The sequence below is a fragment of the Mixophyes fleayi genome, chromosome 6, assembly GCF_038048845.1.
Source record: "Mixophyes fleayi isolate aMixFle1 chromosome 6, aMixFle1.hap1, whole genome shotgun sequence".
In the NCBI taxonomy this organism is placed as follows: domain Eukaryota; kingdom Metazoa; phylum Chordata; class Amphibia; order Anura; family Limnodynastidae; genus Mixophyes; species Mixophyes fleayi.
The window spans coordinates 143,570,248-143,592,018 of record NC_134407.1 but is presented as its reverse complement, the minus strand read 5'-3'; the positions used below and the strand labels follow the sequence as shown (position 1 = coordinate 143,592,018).

At 39.7% G+C, this 21,771-nt stretch overlaps 1 protein-coding gene across 1 annotated transcript; it reads right to left on the bottom strand.

The window, feature by feature from the left end:
- Positions 1-402: 402 nt before the first annotated feature.
- LOC142094478 (glutathione S-transferase P 1-like) lies at positions 403-17,462 on the bottom strand. Its single transcript, XM_075176674.1, has 7 exons — positions 17,383-17,462; positions 14,530-14,565; positions 6,990-7,102; positions 5,155-5,242; positions 2,994-3,097; positions 1,096-1,203; positions 403-713 (listed from the first exon to the last, which is right to left on the bottom strand). Coding segments are annotated over exons 1-7 (633 nt in total). The 5' UTR covers positions 17,384-17,462; the 3' UTR covers positions 403-530.
- Positions 17,463-21,771: the final 4,309 nt, after the last annotated feature.

The window sequence follows — 21,771 nt, the reverse complement described above, 5'->3', positions numbered from 1 at the left end:
ACTTGTGCTATTTCTGTTACCTTCCTTGTATCCTAATAGATAAGGATAAGCCCTTGCAAGCAGGTCCTTTAGTCTAATTGATTCATACAAAATCATATTACTGAACTGCAATCAAAGTATCTTTGTACATTTTTCTCATTGTACATCACTGCAGATTTTTTGGGAGATTAACAAATAAAACTTGTTGTTACTGCTGCTGCTACTACTACTATTACTATTACTACTACTATCACTACCACTACCACTGCTATTACTACTACTACTACTATTACTACTACTACTTATAATAATAATAATAATAATAATAATAATAACAATAATTAAATAATAATATAATACCCTCTCTACATGATACACAACAGTATGGACCTATAAAAAATCAGAACAGTCTTAAATTGAAAATAATTTTCTAAAAACATTCAGTTTATTTGAAGCACAGGTAGACAGTAGAGTGTTCTTATAATATGATGAGGATATGTTGTTCGGGTACTATAACTTTTTACAATGCACACCTGTAGTTTTTGCTTTGTTTACTTTTTGGGGACAATAGGACGATTTTTGCGCCCTTCAGATTTCAAGTACTCACTCAGCTTTGGTCGTGATTCAATGCGGGCAATGTAAGCAGAGAGGAGGGGAAATGAGGACAAACATTTGGGGAATAGATGAATGTGAGCATGGAGGATGTCCAGGAGATTGTAATCAGCATATGAGATCTGTAGGAAGAATGAGATATGTATTATATACAATGGCGTTACCATAAGTTACAAGCAACGATAAATACATACATGGGTGGATTAAAAAACTGATGTTTGGAATGCTTGAAGTCTCCCTTTCCCTCTATCTTTTATGTGATTATTATTATCTCTAATTTATAAAGCACTAATACATTATGCAGAGCTGTACGTGTAATAAATAAGGAAGAGTTTACCTGGAGATTTATTAAACATTATTATGCCTAGTAGCTGGTATATTATTTAATCTCCTAGATTATTAAAACACAAACCCACCTTCACCCAAAACAATAACCAATTGTATTGTTGTTTTCATGGACTGCATTAGGTGGTACGCCTTCACTACCCCGCCTTATTGAATTACCTTATCTCCTACCACAAATTTGGTTCCATTAGAATTCTGGGAAAGAATCTTCTCAAATGCTCCCAGATGATTGGGCAAATCATTAATGTACTTCTCTTTACCAGTTTCCTGTGAAGCAAAATTAAAAATGAAAGACAATGCTTCCAAACCTATATATGCAGTGCATTTAGTTGGTCAAACTTACCATTTTAAAGCAACAATTCCACGTAGAAGGGTTGTTTTTCTTTAAATAGCAAGTTAAGTAATATTTGAACATGCATCTGATTGTTATTTTTCTTAGCTATCCTCCTACAAATCATTATCTCCTTTTCTAAAATCTCTCAGGAGGGGCTATGCCCGTCACACACACAAGCTCATTTTCACAGCATGTCATGTGAAGACAGAGTGGGGAGAAGGAGGGGGGAGGAAATTACAGTACAAACTGGGTTCCAGTCTGCACTGTCATTTATGGTGTTCCAAAACACACTACATCATGTGGCATGTGTCTGTGGTTGCCATGGTAATCACATTACACTATGGACACTCTGCAGCATTATAAATCACCTAGAAGCCTGAAGAAGCAAACACCGGTGAAGTGGAGAAATGGGAAATTTTTCATGGGATTGCTGCTTTAAAAGTGGGGATTTATATATAACGCAATGTAAAGTTGAAGGATGTTTGATGTCACAGAGAAATTCATTGAACTCATAAAGGCTGAAAAAAACGCAGCAGTTTCAGGTGACTGAAATTTCGTTTTTTTTGTGGTTTTTTTCTTCATTAGAAACTAATGTTCTTAAACGATATTGAAGAGATGACAATTAAACATTAATTAATTAAACAGATATAATTTACAGTAGCTTTATAAAAAGTTTTATATAAAGTGACATTCTGTTAGAGAGGCAGTAAGTTCCACAATAAGTAAATGTTAAGTTGCAAAACCCACTATAATGTAGAACCCCCTGTGTCACAGTCTGTGCAACAGATATTGGATGTAACAAGGATGACATTTCCTATGGCCTTACACCCCATGCCTATCCATGAAAAAGTACATTGCTATGTTATACTTGAGTTGATTGTTGGTTGGATGGCTTGCGTACTTAGTTGATTATTGAGGCTATACTTTATAGATCATTCTGACCTTGATCTTCACCCAGCTATTCATAAATAATTGTGTTTGGTTTACCCTTTATTGTTAATTGTTTATCTTGTGTTTTCTGTTTGACTTTTATTGTGATTCATAATTGCAAAGCACAAATAAATGTAAATAGAGATAAAGGAAATTAGGGTGAAATGTCACTGGATGGAGTTTTGTGGCTGAAGAGGCCATTTTGGATAGGGGTGATATTCCATCAATACAATCTTCAAGTTCTGCTTTATCTTTGCCATTCTGTGGAATGCAGTTCCGTACTTGCACAATTTAATTTCATGGAATTAATGTAACAAAAACAACACCAGTGAATTCACTGTGCACTTGGTAGGACTGAGAACACTTAAGGACAATTTCCACCAGTGAAATATGCAACATTTGATAGAAAAAGGCAGAACAAATAGTTAACTGAACAGTATCATTCATTTTTAAATGTAGACAAATTTCAAAACCAATGTATTAGTTATCTGTACAGGCAGAGCTGTAACTTAGAATTCTAGCGCCCGGGGCGAGAAAGACAATGCCACCCCCCTAGCCCTCAATTTTAACCAAATTAACCTAAAATATTCCTAAATTGCGTCCCCTTCAGCGTTGCGCCCTGGGCGGTCGCCCCCTGTTGCACAGCCCTAGTTACGGCCCTGTGTACTGGTAGTATTAATACTGGTAGTAGTAAATATTGACAACTATAAAAATGGAGATGAGTTCAATTATTTCTGCTATTCTCGGTCTCCTAACTTTACAACTTCGATACAATTCTTTTCCTTATACTTACAAATTCAAACATGACCAGTCGGCCGTACTTCAGTCTCAGATCCTCCACGCCATCATTGACCATGTCGATGAGCGCACTCTCCTGGTTATTGGTTCCAGCAATGTCTGAGGAAATATTATGCTGTACATATGAAAATTGTCATGAAGTGTATATGAGGCACGAAAAATTTTGTCTTGCAACATGAAATTCATACTTTTTTCTCATCATATAATACTCTTTTCCTGCTCCAACAGCTTCATTAATAATGAGCTTGGTTGTTCAGGGCAATAGTGCATTATCAAGGCAGATACACATGTAGATGCATTTCTATACATATTCCTGGCACTGCAGATTAGCATCATGCACAAAGGCCCTGATGTTGGTCTCAAAGTGGGCAAATTTTACACTTAAAAAACCTGCAATAACGTGTTTCCACCCATGTGCTGAGCTGTACGCCTCTTAAAACCTGTGCAGAACTGAACCAAAGGCAAATGCATTCAGTTTAAGCCGGCATACGTCACAGACACTTCCACCTGCTCCCATGTTTTTATCCATTTGTTTTATCTGCAACAAGTGCTCTCTCCAATAAAGGAGAAACAATTCCCGTATTGTGTACAAAAAAATATAAATATATTTTTTGTTGCTTAAATCAGACACGCATAATATACACCTGAGCAAAAGAGAAAGCACCAATCAGCGTCAATGGTGCTGTTGCAAACAGCCAATCACACTCTTTCTAATTTAATCCTTGCTTTAAAAATCTCACGTTGAAAAAGGTGATCTTGTGTATTTCCCAACAAGACAAAATATATTTCCTAGTAATCCAAATGGCCCTTGAACATGTGGCGAAACTTCTAGATCTTCAAGCACTTGAGATGTTTACAGACTCCCTTTCTGCTGTTCCTAATAAGGCTCAGCCAGGATTACAACTTGAAAATAATGATCATCAAGTTTTGTCAAAGTTCTACAGCTGTGTGCCAAGAGATGAATATCCTAAGTGGTGCAAAAATCAGTCTTTGTACACCAGCCTATCTGAATCACATATTACTCTGAGCAGGAATTTTCCATTCAGAAACATATTATTATTATTTGTATGGCTCCACCAATAACACAATGCTGTACAGAAAATATTTGTCATTCACATCAGTCTCTGCCCAATTGGAGCTTACAGTCTACACACACAAACACACACACACACACACATACACACACAATTTTTTTATTCAATTAACTTTCCAGTATCTTTTTGGAGTGTGGGAGGAAACCCATACAAACACAGGGAGAACAAACTCCACACAGATAGTGTACTGGTTGGAATTCAAACTCATGACCACAGTGCTATGAGACAGCAATGCCGACCACTGTGCTGCCCCATGACTTAATGACGAATGAGTCTCAATCCTACAATCGGCCACTTCTGAAGTTTGACAAAATATTCCAAAACTTGCAAAAAATATATAAAACTAGAAATCAAACTAATTTATTAGTAACTGTGGCCACTAATGAAGTTAATTATTCTGTCTCGGCTGGGAGTAAGTGCTTGTTTCTTTACAACATAATTCTATTGTTAACTTATATTATTAACTTGAAAATGTGATGCTCCTCCACATACTGTTGCTGCTCCATACCTCCGCCTCCATTTGTCTACCTATTATGTCTGTGTGCAATAAATAAAATAAGTATGCACTGTGTTCTATATTTGTGGACTATTATATTAGGGAATGTGTGCTCTATAACACATACCAGCAAATGGGGCAAGGACTGATGTGGACCAGATCTCTGTACAGCGCTGCGGAATTAGTGGTGCTATATAAATAGCTGCTGCTGATAATACTGACTTACGACTTACTTAATTATTATTTTAATTCACTGCTCCATTTTGGAATAAGCATACATCCCAATTCCGCCAAATAGTTATATACAGTTTTGAATTTGGAGAACTGTCCTGACATTTTTCCCAGCTGTTGAAACAGTGGGGAATCAGACCCAGCTTCTTGCTGCTATGTAATCCACTGGAATGGCACCTCTCTATGTGACGTGACCATTAACATTGCTTGTATATTATTTTAATATTATACATCATTAAAACAAGAAGTATAAATAAGGACATGATTGAGGGTACTATAAGCAAAAAGAAGAAGCAAAATCAGTCCTCATTATGGAATAGTATAGGTATACTCACCATATTTGCGTGCCAAGTATCTCAGAATACTGTTGCTCTGATACAGTTCAAAGTTTCCATCTTTAAACCGGGGCAACTGACCAAAGGCCTGCAAGAGATCCAAAAAGATTGATAAAAAGGCAATAGGAGTTAATCTTTATTTGCATATGCATTTTCAACATAACCAATAAGTTAGCATATTAAAAAAAGAGACGGAATGCTAAAACCTGCAAAATAAAAAAAACTATAAAAAAAATAAAAATACTGAGCTTGAGCCTCAGTGTCTGGGATTCCTGTTACTGGACCTAAAGCTGGCCACACATGTTGAAATGACTGTCAACTGGGACAATATTGACATCTGTCTGGCCTCAAATGACCATCATACCTGATAATGGTCCTATCAAAAGCAAAGGATCGTTATTAGGCATATTGGTAAATGTGGCCACTATGAGTCTGTTTATGGTCATCTTTTAACCATAATTATAGGACATAGGGACCCAGAAGTTGACGATCCAGCTATTTGGCACAAGCATGGAATAGCTGAATGTTCAATTTGATTACTCACATGCATTGCCAAATTGGACAGTGTGATAATTGTAGGGTGCCAGGCTATTACAATAAAGGTTTAAACTGCCCTCTGGTTGGTATATATATATTGTACATGTTACACTGTTCTTAAATATTGCCATGTGGGAATTATGTTGGAATGCTTTTACCATGTATTTGTACCCTAAGCAATCTACAGTCACCTCTGTAGATCATTACTCCTTGACCTATACCAAGTCAACCGTCACCACACAAAGTGTTACCTCCAAACGCTACCACTTCCTATGGTGGCACTATGTGGTTTATTGGTTGAAAATTCCCACCAGAAATGCTAGTTGTCATATGAATATGAGTATAAGTGGTGAATCACTCTCTATTTGTTTACTTCTTTAGTCAGAGTAGCACTAAGAGAAAAATATATTTATTGCTGTACTTGCACAATATCTTCACATATTTGTCATCTCCACACTGATATCATCTATAGCAGGGGTGATCCAGGTTAATATTTGAAAACACGCAGCGCCAATGCTATTTGGGGATCACACAGCTGCTGTTCTGCACATGGATATTGGGCCAAAATGGCAGAGTCTAAGCATCTATTGGGGTAAAAAATGTGTACTTGTCAATGGGAGGAGTTGGGTGTATGAACGTATGGAACATCCCTTGCTAAGTACTGATTAGGGGCACAAATGCACCAAGTTTTGCACTGAAGCTATTTTATAACCAGTGCATAATTCTGAACTACAAACTACAATTCATTATAGCTGAATCCCTCTGACTGAATTAATTAATATCCATTAAAAACAAGCTTGATGTCAATTTTTTATTTCACTGATATTTCAATTGGAAAGTATGAGAAAACAGAGGAGCAGACCATTTTTTCAGGGAAACAACTCAGACTGTCAGGTATGATAAAGCAATCTACAATTTAATTTGTGAGACAACCCAAAAAATAGTATGTTGATAGGGATTTATCTTGGGAGACAATAATACTGTCCAATTGCCCGATACTGCAGCGTGTGTAGTCCCAAAACACCCATACATCCGATAATCAAAGTAGGTGGGATCAGTATCAGACATGTTATTAAATGTGGTTGAAAGATGACCACAGATAACTTCAGTGGCCTGTGTGTATATGTGGTCATCTTCTGACCACATATACAGGCCTCAATACCACCAGAAGTAATTCAGAGCACCAAACAGCCAAATCTTATCCAATTTGGTCATTCACATGTGTGGCCAAATTGATCTCTATCTAGATAGGACTGTACCATGTGTGGCTGGCATGACATATTAGAAAGGGATCTCACCGTCTGTTTCTTCAGATCACATTTTCCTGCAAACCAATCTGGAATCTGCACCTCCTCTTCTGTCCACAAAGCCCCTTGGTCTCCAAGTAGTAGTCGTATGGGCTCAGCTCTTCCTATAAATGAGCATAGTGATTTAGTAAAGAGCACAGTTATATGTCAATGAAATGAAACAAATATTAGATGAGTGAAAAAATAAATAAATAAATAAATAAATATATATATATATATATATATATATATATATATATATATATATATATTGTGGCAAAAGCCCGCTACTGCAGAAGCACAACTTCTTCCTTTTTATGTAGTTTTATTGTCAGGATGGTAAATGTTTTGACACCGTACAGATTTCACAGCATTTCTTGGAGACCCTAAACGCTAGCTAGACATAGCTCAGCTCTCTCAAGACCAGCCAGCTTCCCCAGCGTTGATCTTCTCTAACAAAATGGCACAAACAAGCTTTTATACATGTTACTCCTCACCCAGCCTTAGCTTGATGGACAGGTGACACACCCACCTTCTCTTTAAAAGAAAACACCCATTAGTGGCTCTGTTTGCACAGACACACCCTGTCTGTTTGCTGAGAGGAAATCATGTAAGTTAACAAACTTTAAACTACACATACGCTTTTACCTGATTTAATCTCAACCTAGGTGCATAACTGTGCCAATGTTTTATTCTGTTTGTATACTTTCTTTGCCTCTTGTCAGAAATATATATATATATAAATAATTATTGGAAAAAACTGCACTCGTATCTTCAAGTAAATCCTCTTTGGGGTGCTCCACAATAGCTCTCATTTCCATGGGAACATGTTCAAAAAATAGAGAGGGCATTCACCATTTAAAACAGATAGATTATTATTTATTTTAAATCCAGTTCCTTTATGGTATAGTCAATGTTTCGGTCTTAAATCCAGGTTTTCATTGAACAGCAGACAAGACAAGCATAGACTATGTTCAATGAAAACCTGTCTTGAAAAAGGTCCGGATGTAAGACCGAAACATCGACTATAATATAAATGAACTGGGTGGAAAATAAAGAATAATCTATCTGTTTTAAATGGTGAGTGTCCTCTCTATTTTTTTAATATTAATATATATATATATATATATATATATATATATATATATATATTGTAACAAAAGGAGGCATTTAGCTGGCAAAATGCAGAGAAAGCAGGGAAGTAGAGTAAAACATTTGTGCATTAATGCACCTAGATTGAATGTAAAGACCTATGTATGAAAGCAATAGTTTAAATTTGGTTTAACTTACATGACTTGAAATCCTTCCACTCAGCAAACAGACAGGGTGTGTCTGTTTGAATTACAGAGCCAGTGATGGGCGTTTCCTTTTAAAGAGAAGGTGGGTGTGTCACCTGTCCATCAAGCTAAGGCTGGGGGAGGAGTAACATGTATAAAAGCTTGTTTGTGCCATTTTGTTAGAGAAGATCAACGCTGGGGAAGCTGGCTGGTCTTGAGAGAGCGGAGCTATGTCTAGCTAGCGTTTAGGGTCTCCAAGTATTGCTGTGAAATCTGTACAGTGTCAAAACATTTACCATCCTGACAATAAAACTACATAAAAAGGAAGAAGTTGTTCATGTGTGCCTCAGCAGTAGCGGGCTCTTGCCACAAGTGGTGTCAGGAGTGGGATCCTCCGGGAAGCAAGTTTCCGCTACCCAACCCGCGCAGACATCAACATGGAGGAAGTACTGAGAACTCTCGTGAATGTGGCCGCTGCGCAGCAACAGCAGCAAGCTCAGATGCTGCGAGTTGCCGAGGCACATGTGGAAAACACAAGGCTCTTAAGAAAAGAGTTAAGCCAGGTGAGACATGACAGAAATGAACCACTTGGTCCTGTTCTCCAGAAAATGTCGCCAGGTGATGACATAGAAGCATATCTGGTGTCCTTTGAGAGACTTGCAAAAAGGGCAAAATGGCCTCCTAAAGATTGGGCTGAGAGGCTGGCGCCATATCTGACTGGTGAAGCTCAGCGAGCTTATATGGATCTACATGAGGAACGGGCCTCTGACTATCTGTGCCTAAAGTCTGAGATATTGGCTCGCATTGGAGTTTCCGGGCCAGGCCGAGCACAGCGCTATCACCAATGGCGCTATGTTAAAGAAAAACCGGTCAGAGCGCAAGTGGCTGAGCTTTCTAAAATTTTAAAGAAATGGCTGCAACCTGAAGAGAATTCGCCTTCTCGGATTATTGAAGTTCTAGCGATAGATCACTGCATCCGGGGGCTGAACCGCGATTTGCAAAGGTGGGTTCTGCAATCAGACCCACAAACTTATGAAGAGCTTGCCACCGTGGTAGAAAGGTTTTGTGCACTACAGCAAATGACTAAAGAACCTGCATTTGTGCCAAAGCCGCTGCCACGCCAAAAGCCAGGTTTGACAATCCTTGCTACAGGGCCCAATGGCAAAACTGCTACGGACAGAGGGCCAGGTGCAAAGCCGTCTAATCTGAAGTGTTTTGAATGTGGTGAGCCAGGCCACTTTAAGGCAAAGTGTCCTAAACTACAGGAACCCATGGACTGTTCCGTGGCACATATTGGACCTGTTTTTCCAAGCTGTTTTACCATGAGTCCCACATCAGGAAGTCCTTGTTTGTTCCGGGTGACTGTGCTAATCAACCAGAACCTTGTTCTGGCCTTGGTTGACTCGGGGAATGAAATCTCATTGGTTTCCAGCTCTGCCTTGCCCGAAACCATAACTTCTCGGTTGCCCAAGGTGAAGGTTCTTTGCGTACATGGCACCACAGAGGAGTATGAAAGAACAATACTACCAGTCACACTCAAAGACAAAACTGTTATGGGGGTAGCTGCCATAGCACCTAAACTCCCATATCCACTCATTTTGGGGTAAAACTTTCCACTGTTTAATGATGTCCTCGGTGAGCGCATCCGGCCGGACATGCCGGCAACTGATGCAACGGTTGGAAGCCCGGTCTTAAAGGAACCGCCTAAAGAGCCACAACATCTGGACATCGATCTTTGGAAACCGCCAAACCAGAATGCCATCCTGGGATTCACAACAGGAGTTCCACAAAAGCATTTACCTGCGGAGAAACATGGACAGTCCAAACTAGCACTGGTTGGTGATGTCGCAGATGAGCCCACCCCGCCTGTCAGTGAGGATACGGACTGGTCCGCAATAACAATTTTGTTCCCTCTGCAGGACTTTGCTCGAGACCAACTTAATGATGCCACTTTGGAACATGCCTTTAAAAGTGTGACTGAGGTAAATGGGGTAGCGAAAGCCGCCCAGCCTGCAGAAGGTATACCATATTTTATTGTTAAAAATAATTTCCTGTAAAGAGTTGCTAATGTGCAGGGGGGAAAAGTAGAACAATTAATGGTTCCTCAGGTCCATGTACCCCTAGTGTTAAAAGCAGCACACACACATGTCTGTGGGGGACACCTAGGAAAGGATAAAACACGGGAATGAGTTCTGCTTAGGTTTTACTGGCCCGCTGTACACATGGCAGTGAAAAAGTATTGCCGGTCCTGCCCCATTTGTCAGAGAACCTGTCCCAAACCCATGTACAGGGCACCTCTCATTCCTATACCAATAGTACACGTTCCCTTTGAACGGATAGCCATGGACCTTGTAGGGCCACTGGAAAAATCTGCACGTGGGCACCAATATATACTAGTGGTGCTTGACTATGCAGCCAGGTATCCAGAGGCAATTCCCCTACGAAACATAAAGTCCAGCACCATAGCTAGAGAACTTGTATTGATGTTTACATGCTTGGGAATAACCAAAGAAATTCTCACAGATCAGGGTACTCCATTCATGTCTAAACTGATGAAGGACATGTGCCAGTTGCTAGGGGTTACGGTGCTTCACACCTCTGTATACCATCTACAAACAGATGGCTTGGTGGAACGCTTTAACCGCACATTAAAGCACATGCTCAGGAAAGCAGTGGCTCAAGAAAAAAAAGATTGGGACACTCTTTTTGCCTATTTGATGTTTGCCATCCGTGAGGTACCTCAAGCTTCACCAGGGTTTAGTCCCTTTGAGCTATTGTTTGGGAGACAGCCCAGGGGTATCTTTGATATGTTAAAAGAAGGGTGGGAGCAGCAAGGTCCCAGGGAGCCAAATCTGGTACAATTTGTGTCCCAAATGTATGAGAGGCTAGGAAAGATAGGGCCCATTGTGCAGCAACATGTAAAAGAAACTCAGGAACGACAGAGGAAAAGTTATGATAAAAGTGCTGTTGTTCGATCTTTCAAGCCTGGGGACAAGGTCCGAGTCCTGGTTCCCACCCAGGAAAGCAAACTTTTCGCTCATTGGCAGGGTCCATATGAAATTCTAGAGGCTGTCGGTCCTGTCAATTACAGAGTCCGCTAGTTAGGTAGGAGAAGGGAGGAGCAAATATATCATGTTAACCTCCTTAAACCTTAGCATGATGAGGAAACCTCTCCTCAGGTCGTGAGTACTGCCATTGAAAAGTCTGAAGTGCCCATAGAGCCAGCTTTGTCCGTTCAGCAGAGACAACAGACTGAAGAAATGATTCGCCGGAACAGGGATGTCTTCTCTTCCATTCCTGGGTGCACTACCTTAATCGAACACGACATTGTCACTGCGCCAGGAGTCATTGTAAAGCAGTAGCTGTATCGTATTCCAGAAGCCAGACGGGTGGACGTGAGAAAGGAGGTCGAGAAGATGCTCCAGTTGGATGTGATTAAAGAGTCCACTAGTGAGTGGAATAGTCCCATTGTGCTTGTCCCGAAACCCAATGGGACAATTAGGTTCTGCAATGGCTTTAGGCGTCTAAACAGTATGTCGCAGTTTGATGCCTATCCAATGCCACGTGTGGATGAACTAGTGGAAAATCTTGCTGGTAGCAATTATTTGACAACCCTTGATCTAACAAAGGGTTATTGGCAAGTTCCCCTGACTTCCACGGCCAAGCCAAAGACTGCATTTTCCACCCCTGATGGTCTCTATTAAAGTCCTACCCTTTGGATTGCATGGGGCACCTGCCACCTTCCAAAGGGCCATGAATAAATTGCTACAACCTCACACAGCTTATGCAGCCGCTTACCTGGATGATATAGTGATTTATACCCCAGACTGGGGATCACATTTAGCCAAAGTTGAGGCGGTCTTAGCTTCATTAAGGTCAGCAGGGTTAACAGCTAACCCAGAGAAATGTGCCATAGCCATGAGAGAAGCCAAATATTTGGGGTACGTTGTTGGTCGAGGGCATGTCAAACCCCAGCTAGACAAACTGGAGGCAGTCAAACATTGGGCAAGACCAGAGAAAAAGTCACAGTTAAGAACCTTTTTAGGCTTAGTAGGTTACTACAGGAGGTTTGTAAGCCACTACGCCACTACAGCTGCTCCACTAATGGACATGTTAAAAAAAAGTTGTCCAGATAGATTAAACTGGTCTGACTCTGCAGAAACCACCTGGTCTGATCTTCGGTTAGCTCTTTGTTCCTTCCCAGTTCTACAAGCACCGGATTTTACCCGGAGGTTCTTCCTCCAAAATGATGCTTCTGGTGTTGGCTTAGGTGCAGTCCTGTCATAGGAGAAGAATTGAGTAGAAAATCCTGTCCTGTACCTAAGCCGTAAGTTGCTTCCAAGGGAACAAAAATATGCCACTGTGGAGAAAGAATGTCTCGCCATAAAATGGGCTACAGAAGCTCTGCGCTATTATCTCCTAGGCAGAGAGTTCACCTTAATAACAGACCATGCACCATTGAGATGGATGCAGAACAACCGGGAGGTAAATACCAAGGTTACCCGCTGGTTATTGGCACTGCAACCTTTCAAGTTCTCAGTAGAACATAGACCCGGGATTCTACACAAAAATGCAGATGCGTTGTCACGAAAATATGCGCTCCTCGCAAAGTCCGCGTCCCCCTACTTGGAGACGCTAGGGGGAGGGATATGTAACAAAAGGAGGCATTTAGCTGCCAATATGCAGAGAAAGCAGGGAAGTAGAGTAAAACATTTGTGCAGTAATGCACCTAGATTGAATGTAAAGAGCTATGTATGAAAAGCAATAGTTTCAATTTGGTTTAACTTACATGACTTGAAATCCTTCCTCTCAGCAAACAGACAGGGTGTGTCTGTTTGAATTACAGAGCCAGTGATGGGCGTTTCCTTTTAAAGAGAAGGTGGGTGTGTCACCTGTCCATCAAGCTAAGGCTGGGGGAGGAGTATCAGGTATGAAAGCTTGTTTATATCATTTGTGCACTGAGATCAACGCTGGGTAAGCTGGCTGGTCTTGAGAGAGCGGAGCTATGTCTAGCTAGCGTTTAGGGTCTCCAAGTATTGCTGTGAAATCAGTACGGTGTCAATACATTTACCATCCTGACAATAAAACTACATTAAAAGGAAGAAGTTGTTCGCGTGTGCCTCAGCAGTAGCGGGCTCTTGCCACAATATATATAATCAGAGATGATGTAATGTGTGCATACTTCCCAACTGTACCAATTTCAGCAGGATGGAACGCCATTCTGACAGACAGAATGTTTGTCCTGACTGCTGGGAATGTTGAGAGAGGTGCGCATGTCTATGCCAGGGTATTTTCAGGGGAGGGGGGTTGGGGGAAGCCTAGCAGTTCAGTGGTTTTATACACACCTCACAGGATATGGCCCCTCCCCGATAATAATGTGATCATGCTTCTATCATGATTCCCCATGCCCAATTTTGAGAAGACCATACCACCTTCTCGTTCGCCCCAATTCCAAAAATTGGATTGGTAGGAGTTATGTGTTTGGGCATTTAGTAATGTAGACTATTCAGGCCGGTGTGTGCTTAGGTATTATCAGTACAATTAAAACTTTATTTTTATCTGTAGGATGTATTATGACGATCTGAAACCAGGACCAGTGCTAGGATCAGAGGTATAATTTTCCACATTTTTACTTTATGTTACTAACCACAATATTGAAATAACAAAATTTGAAGCAATTTGTGACTTATTAGGTAACATCTGAATTGTAAGAAATAGATTTTATGCAGTTTCATATACCTCCAATGACCTAGTCTTTTCTCCTATCTATTTTTCTGTTATGTTATCTGTAATACCTCTGTTTGGATGTGTTATATACATATCATGCTGTTATATTCATTCTGTGTACACTGAATATATACATTCTTGTTCCCCAAGTATATCCATCTGTCCTTATTGGCAATGAACCTGAACCTAGAAATTAATGTTCTAACATTCAGAATACCTTGATAAATAGGTATTCCCATATCTGTGTTATTAGGGCTTAAACGTTGTCACTTGATAAAACCTATTTAGAATTACTACAATTTGTCATGGTAAGTTTCACTTATAAACAATGTATTTGTTCTGAGTAATGATGGAGAATTTGTAAATTGTAGTATAGTTTAAAAGGTGCATTAAGCAGAGAGGTAACAAATTGTCAAATAGGATAAATTGGAACTATGATGGGTGTAGATTGGAAAGGTACAACATATATGATGGATAGTGAGAATGTACAGAAGTGTAGTTTGAGTGAACAATGTGGAATACAGTCTGCTCAGCAATCAATCACTTACCCCTCAGTGGGAAATAGGTTATAACATATCCAGTCACTGGAAAACAGAAAGAATATAATTATTATAGAAATATTGTATTGATTATATTGCATGGGACAATGTAAAGGGCTATATGAATATTCAATCCTTTCAAAGAAAGTTAAGTGATCCAATTGGACATCTATGAGTTCAGCTGCAACCACCTCAACTGAAAGATGATATTGCTTCTTTGTGAATCTACATACTCAAATATTTCTATCTGCAAAAGGTTTGAGAATGACCAGTACCAGAAATTATTGGTAGATCTCACAATTTTGGAGATACACACACAGACAAATATAGGTAGGGCAGAACATACAATTTTTAACATTTATCAATTCCTCTAGTGGTTAGGGTTATTTTTGCAAGTGATACTTGCCAATATTGGCCTGGAATGATAGGGGTTATTTTATATTACTGAGCCAGTCTCTGTAGATATGGTCATGTGTGGAGGCAGTTCTGGTGCACTAATGCAGTACAGTAGGAGTGTGCAGACACAAGCTAAAACACACTTTTAACTTGTGTCTTATTATCTTGTTGCATGTATCCTTAAATACATTAGTTACAAGACATCATTTTGGGTGGCAGTTTGAGAGCTGGTGAATATTGTCGCATTTTTGCTATGGACCCATCTATATGTTAGATTTAAGTCTGCGTGCAACACAAAATACAGACATGGAAACGCAAGTGTATAGACACATATTTGCATATACACAAACTAAGCATATTTCAACTATAAATAGTTGAACTTAGTTATATATATAGTTACATAGTTCAACTATAAATCAGGCCCTTAGATTCTGAGTCTCACTGTCTTAGAGCTCCAATGCATAGACAAGTTTCTGCATGTGTCACTCTGCTTTTGACCAATGGAATCCGTATTCCATGGCCAGCCTTGGGTCTCCTTCATCCTCCTGGGAACCAATTGTTATAACTCCTCATGCTGGAACACTCTAGGCGTGTGTGTATGAGCAGAAAGTGAGCTAGCCCAGGACTGAGGCTTTTTGGCTGCATTTATCTTAAGGAGCTGGCAAGGGTACATGATTTCTGGCCATTCTCCCTCTAGGTTCCCCGTTTTGTCTGGTTCTACTAAATCAGGAAATAATGGGTCGGGGCAATTTGACAAACCGCTAAGGGAACAGTGGTCAGTAATCACTTTAGAGGGGAGGGTTTGGTCCCTGCTCAGGTTCCCCTTTAGTATATAAACATGTGAGGCTGGCCGGAGGTGGGCTGTTACGGTAAACAGCCCCGTGTGGTAATCCTGCTATCTTTGGCTATCACTTTCCACAGGGAGTACACTGTTACGTCTCTTTTAGTGACAGCGTTATCAGTCACACAGAAGACAAAGGCAAAATGGTACAGTTCTCAGGGGAAGGTACACCAGGGTGATCACTCCCTTATAGTAAATAGTAAGGAAATTGAACTAAGGGAAGCTAATTGCATGCTTGCCAACAACAGGGGGATGGAGTGGGGTTTCAGACACACTTCAACTTTACTAACTGCGTCTGGTGCACTGCTCTCCTCTTCATTATTCCAGCCAAACACAGTCCCCCACATAATATTAATATAATAAAGCTCCACTCAGTATACCAGCACAATGTTTAACACTGATATTGCATTACACGTAGCCAAGCCCTTATTTAAAAATATTTGTACCACCATTTCCAACTTTTGCTGTGCACCCAATTGCCACACAACTCAATGCCCAACCTTCACCAGCTCACTTCTGTGTAAAGAAATAAACATATTCTGTAAATAATTATGAAAGACCATGGGGTAAATGTATCAAGCTGAGAGTTTTTCGGCAGGTTTGAAAAGTGGAGATGTTGCCTATAGCAACCAATAAGATTCTAGCTTTCATTGTGTAGAATGCACTAAATAAATGATAGCTAGAATCTGATTGGCTTTTTTTAAAACCCGCCGGAAAACTCTCAGCTTGATACATGTACCTCCATGTATTTTGTGCCTCAATGTATCACCTCACCAAGCTCTATTTCACACTTCTCTGCAGGCAGGTTACAATCACTCACCGGTTAGAGACAGGACATTTTATAGACAGATATGTGTTGATGGATTGGTACAGCTTTATCAAATGTAGAAAGGATGAATGACAGAACAGTGTTTAAAAAAAAACGTTTTGAATTTACTAATGCAGCAGAATATTATCTTGGTGCTCATTGCTCACATAAGATTCAGAAAAAAATATTCCTGGAGAGAATTACAAATATTGTATTTCTCTGAAAGCAAAAGTAAGCATTACTGGTAGTTATATCATCATAAAGCACTAACTTAAATATGTAAATGCTACTTCCACATAGTCCTGTGGTTTTTAACCAATTGGTCAGAACCAAAAATATGTCCAAGACATTTAGCATGTGTAACACCAACTAATAAACTAACTGCTAATTATGTTTTAATATTATTTGGTACAGATCCCCAATTTTCTCCACATCACTTTTCAACTATGTCATTAATTTGCAGACAACAGAAATATAAATAAAAAAAGACCATAATTAATTAAATCACAGCAATAGTTTGCAATGCTGATTCAAAAGCATAATTTGGTTTCAAATGATACAGATGATCGTTACCAGCAAAATAGTGATATCACACAAGCTGTAATGCTTCCAATAGCTTGCTAGCACATCTGTAAGGTTTATTGATAAGGACTTTTGAGATAAGTATTAAGTATTAAATTCAAGGTACATACAAAGTCAAATGTTCGTGCAAAATTCAATTAAAAAAAATTATAACTATACAACACTATCTTAAAAAGGAAAATAATTAATAGGCATCTTGAATACAGACTATACAAGTGTGTAGATGTGTCCTTACTTGTTTATCCAATTAGTGTGTCGCCTTCAAGAACTGGCGAGTTATGTACAACTCTCTACTTATATAGAAAACCATTTCTGCTGAGTCACAGTGACAGCCTCACATCAAAAAACTAAGGGAAGGGTGTAATGTTATATGCTGATTTTAGTGTTTCTGTGACAGCATGGGTTGATGAAATTTCCTGGATTTAACAGAAAAGAACTATGTAAATAAAATATAATATTCTAACCCAAATAAAATTGCAAATATCTGTATTATGAATCAGATAGGCAATTCTGACTTATCATGCATGTAAAATATAAAAATTTGATGTGGGCAGAACATTTAGAAAGATCAAAACCCGGATGAATGAGCATATGAGAAATATAAAAATTGGCCTGGAAACTCATTTGTCAAATCATTTCAGAATAAATCATCAAAACAATCCAACAGGATTAAAATTTGTAGCTATCAAATTAGTTCAAAAACATTGGAGAGGAGGAGGCTTCAATAGAATTTTGAACCAAGAAGAATCTAAATGGATATATACCTTGGGTAGTACTCTAACACCCTTGGGGCTGAATGCAGTTTTTGAACCAAAATCCTTTTTTTAACTATACCGAATAATTATTTTAAAGTAATTTATATACGTATGTTTTATATAAATTATATGGATGTTTTATTAATTTTAAAAAAGGTTTATTTGTTTTCTATATATTTTTCTATATATTTTGCTAAAAATAACATATTTAGGTGGTCTTATGCAACATAGTATTGTCCATTATGCCTTTTTGGACATAGAAGCATGCTTTATCAATGTGAGGAAGGATAATATTGTGTTGATTAAAAGTCTGACTGTTTAGAAATTATGCCATTTTCTCTAATGAGAAACAATTTCGGGTTCGCAAGCTCCACAATCTATATAAAGCACAAATCAACTCTCACTGGTTAATCCCTGATGAAGTCATATGACGAAACGCGTAGGAACCAATGACAGCTGAGATCATATGTTCATTTGTTAGGACTGGATATTGCTATTACATTCAATCTGTTTGATCCAATGTGTATGTATACTTTTTAGCTTTGTTTTATTCATTTTGATTCATTCTTGGGGCTTGAAGGCAGTATTACATTACGTTGACACAGGTTTTGATCCCTTTCCTTCTTACCCCATATCCTATTTGCGCCTTATCCCATTATATTTGCATGTTCCTATTACATACTTGCCTTCTCTCCCGGAATTTCTGGGAGGCGTTCTCCTGGATCCTACAAAATACCGAAGTTCACGGCATATTATATAGTAGGTTGCAAGACTTAATCGCATCATTAAGCTCCCCCCCATTCAATGCCATAAATTTCGAAATTTTTGCACATGACCTGTCATCTAGGATCTCCAGGAGGACAGAGCCACAAAGTTGGCAAGTATGCCCTATTAGCCATGTGCAACGCTCTAGTCTGAGATGGGCTGCGAATGCGCATCTGGCCGGGTCCTGGCTGTTACAGAACTAAATCTTTCAGCATGCCGAGGATGAGATCTGACATTCAGAGTCACGGAAAAGGGATGCTGGGAAGAAGAATTGGGGAGCTTGCAACCATAGAGAGGAGCAAGTGCGAGCCGGGCAGAGAGACAGGAGACAGAGAGGAGGAGAGGGAGGTATCCAGAGAGCAGAAGGAGATTAAAGATGCAGCACAAGCAGACATGGGTTCATAATGTAGAGTTCATTCACAGCACTGTTGGGCTTAAGGCAGCTAAGCTATTGGTAGCTTGTTTCGTGGGGGCCCAAGCATACCAAGAACTTCAGCCACAAAAGTGGCACTCCTTGACGCTGGAGTGCTTGGTTTGTTAAACTGTACAAGTCATTTTCAATATCTTACATAAGGGAGGGTGGGAGGGCCCATGGACAGCTCCATCTTGCACCATTTTTCTTCTCTGCAACTACTGAGTGGCAATGTTTCCTATATGTGCTATGAACTGCCGTGTGTTTGTGTCGTGGCTCTGCCGTGTCTTTGTCCAAAAGTGGATGAAAATAATATTGTGACCTGTGAGGTGTTCAAAATTGACTGTAAATTGCTGGAAATTAGTGTTATTGAGGTTAATAATAATGTAAGAACAAAAACAGAGCAAAATTATGAGATTTTAGCATATTTTCTCAATTTCTCTAAAAAATACAGATCCAAAACCAAAACACGTGAGGGAGGTTTTGCCAAAACCAAAACACGGAGGTCGGTAAACATCTCTACTATATAAACAAAAGTTGGTGACTCTTTGTACTGCACTGAAGGTGATAGATACTGCTAATAGTATATAGTAACTTCTGTAACTACAAAAGGTCTGCTCTGTTTTTCCTGTATGAATATATTTTCTGTTTAAGAAGAACGCATTATCTATCCAGCTAGCATCGCTTTTAATTAAGAGTAAAATGTATATGAATAGAATTGCTTTATAATTAGAAAACTGTATTAATATTTTATCTTTCTTTGTCCAGACATATTTTAGTGACGTATTCTTCCTGCATAATAAATCTGACGTCACTCAATTTTGTTGGTTTCCAACGTGCTCTGTCCCACTGTCATGTCATTAATTAAAGAAGAGTATCCAGAGACCCGGTACGCTGGACACTCGAACAACTACCACTAGCAGTGTCACACTATCATGCCACCTCCGCCACATCATGCCACCCCCAGCAACAACACACCCACATCAGCCACAGCCACATGATGCCACCTTCAGCCACTTGACGTCACCCTCAGACACATCACTCCGCTCCCAGCCACATCACGCCACCCACAGCCACATCACACTACCCCCGCAAATGCTCCTAGCTTTGCACCTGAGTGAAAACAAGATCTTTTGCCATTAAACACACTGCCATTTTATATTTGGCCACAAAAGTCACCAAATATCGGAGATTTGCTAAAATCGCAGGTTGATACTTTTAGCCCCTGGTGGGAACGAAAAAGAAAGGATCAGTCTTGTTGGACTAAGGAGTGGTTCCAGAGAAGAGCCTCCTTTTCACATATGCCCCTGCTACAGGAGATACGGGACAACAACCCATATGACTTCAGAAATTTGCTGTTAAGACTGATCCCACATTCCAGTAGATACTCCAGCTTGTCACCCCACTCACCCAGATGGAAAACACACATTTAAGGAGACAAATATCTGCAAAACAGAGACTGGTTGCTACCCTAAGATTTTTGGCCACAGGAAGGACACTGGCTGATCTGAAATACAGCACAACAATTTCACCACAAGCTCTGGGTTTGATCATACCTGAGAACTGTGAGGCTATCGTTCTCCTGGGACAATATATGAAGGTTGGTGAAATAAATAGTCTGATTTTAAACAAACTTTTTTATTAAAACATTAACAGAATCAACATATTAAAAACAACACAAACAAAATATATACATTTTACAAACAGTAAGCACCCACTTGCCAGCATACAGTAGAAGTGTAGCAGTAAGTGCTGATTTCGCTTATAGAGTTGGGTTAAAGATTGGAAAGCGCTAACGAATATTTATGAGAATTGAGGGCAAACATGCCCTTCCACTATATGGCAGCATGCAGTGGAGAGCAGATTTGGGTTTATAAGCTGTCGGGACATGGAACCCATCTCTTCACATCAAAGATGGTTTGAAGATGGGAAAGCAAAATTAATATTTTAAGTAAAATAGGGCACAACTTAAAAACAAAACTTTAGTGTTAATAAACCGCCACAGTTGTAACAGCTGTTCATAATGGTAATGTTTACTATTTTCCAAGTAGTGTAGTAGTGTAGAAGTCCTGTAGGCAGGAAGGGTACTTGTTTGGCTTCCCATCACGGAATGTTGCCTGTGGAGTGGTAGCGGATGCAATGTTTGCAATTGGGCCGACTGAAAATGCTCCTGTGTATAGGGGGGTTTGTGTCAAAATAGTGTCTTGTGAGAGATCTACCCTCTGTGCTCTATAAATCATATTATTAACTAAATGTTCCATCTCAATTTCAACAGGAAATTTTCTCATTGTTTTTGCCAATGTTGCCTCAAGCAGGTCACATGGGACGCAGACTCTATCATTTTTCTAGTAAGCGTGTCGCTTTGTTCAAGGTCACATGTCCTTTAACCCCTCCTGCCAGTTTGCTCCACTTGTGACTGGGTGACTTTAACAATGTCCTCTGTGGGTCCATCTGTGGTAAGCTGTGTGGTTATTGTTAGTATACAGGAGCACTACGCTCCGTCACCTACTGAATTTCTCTGGTATTCTAGGAGGAGGAAGTGGGGTAGGAATCTTTACGCCCCAAATGAGCTACTGCGCATGCATGAACAGCGCAAACTGGAAGTTCGGCTTTTGAGTCGGCACTTCCATTCCAGACACTGATGGGGACAGTCTCAGCATTCCTAGCTGCGTGGCACCATTGTACAAGCCCC

What these genes read in the sequence shown, in the direction of transcription:
- LOC142094478 (XM_075176674.1), bottom strand. An exon ending in GACTGGTCATGTTTGAATTT is followed by an intron (nt 1,204 to 2,993) that starts GTAAGTATAAGG and finishes TTTGCTTCACAG; the next exon opens with GAAACTGGTAAAGAGAAGTA. An exon ending in AATTTGTGGTAGGAGATAAG is followed by an intron (nt 714 to 1,095) that starts GTAATTCAATAA and finishes TTCTTCCTACAG; the next exon opens with ATCTCATATGCTGATTACAA.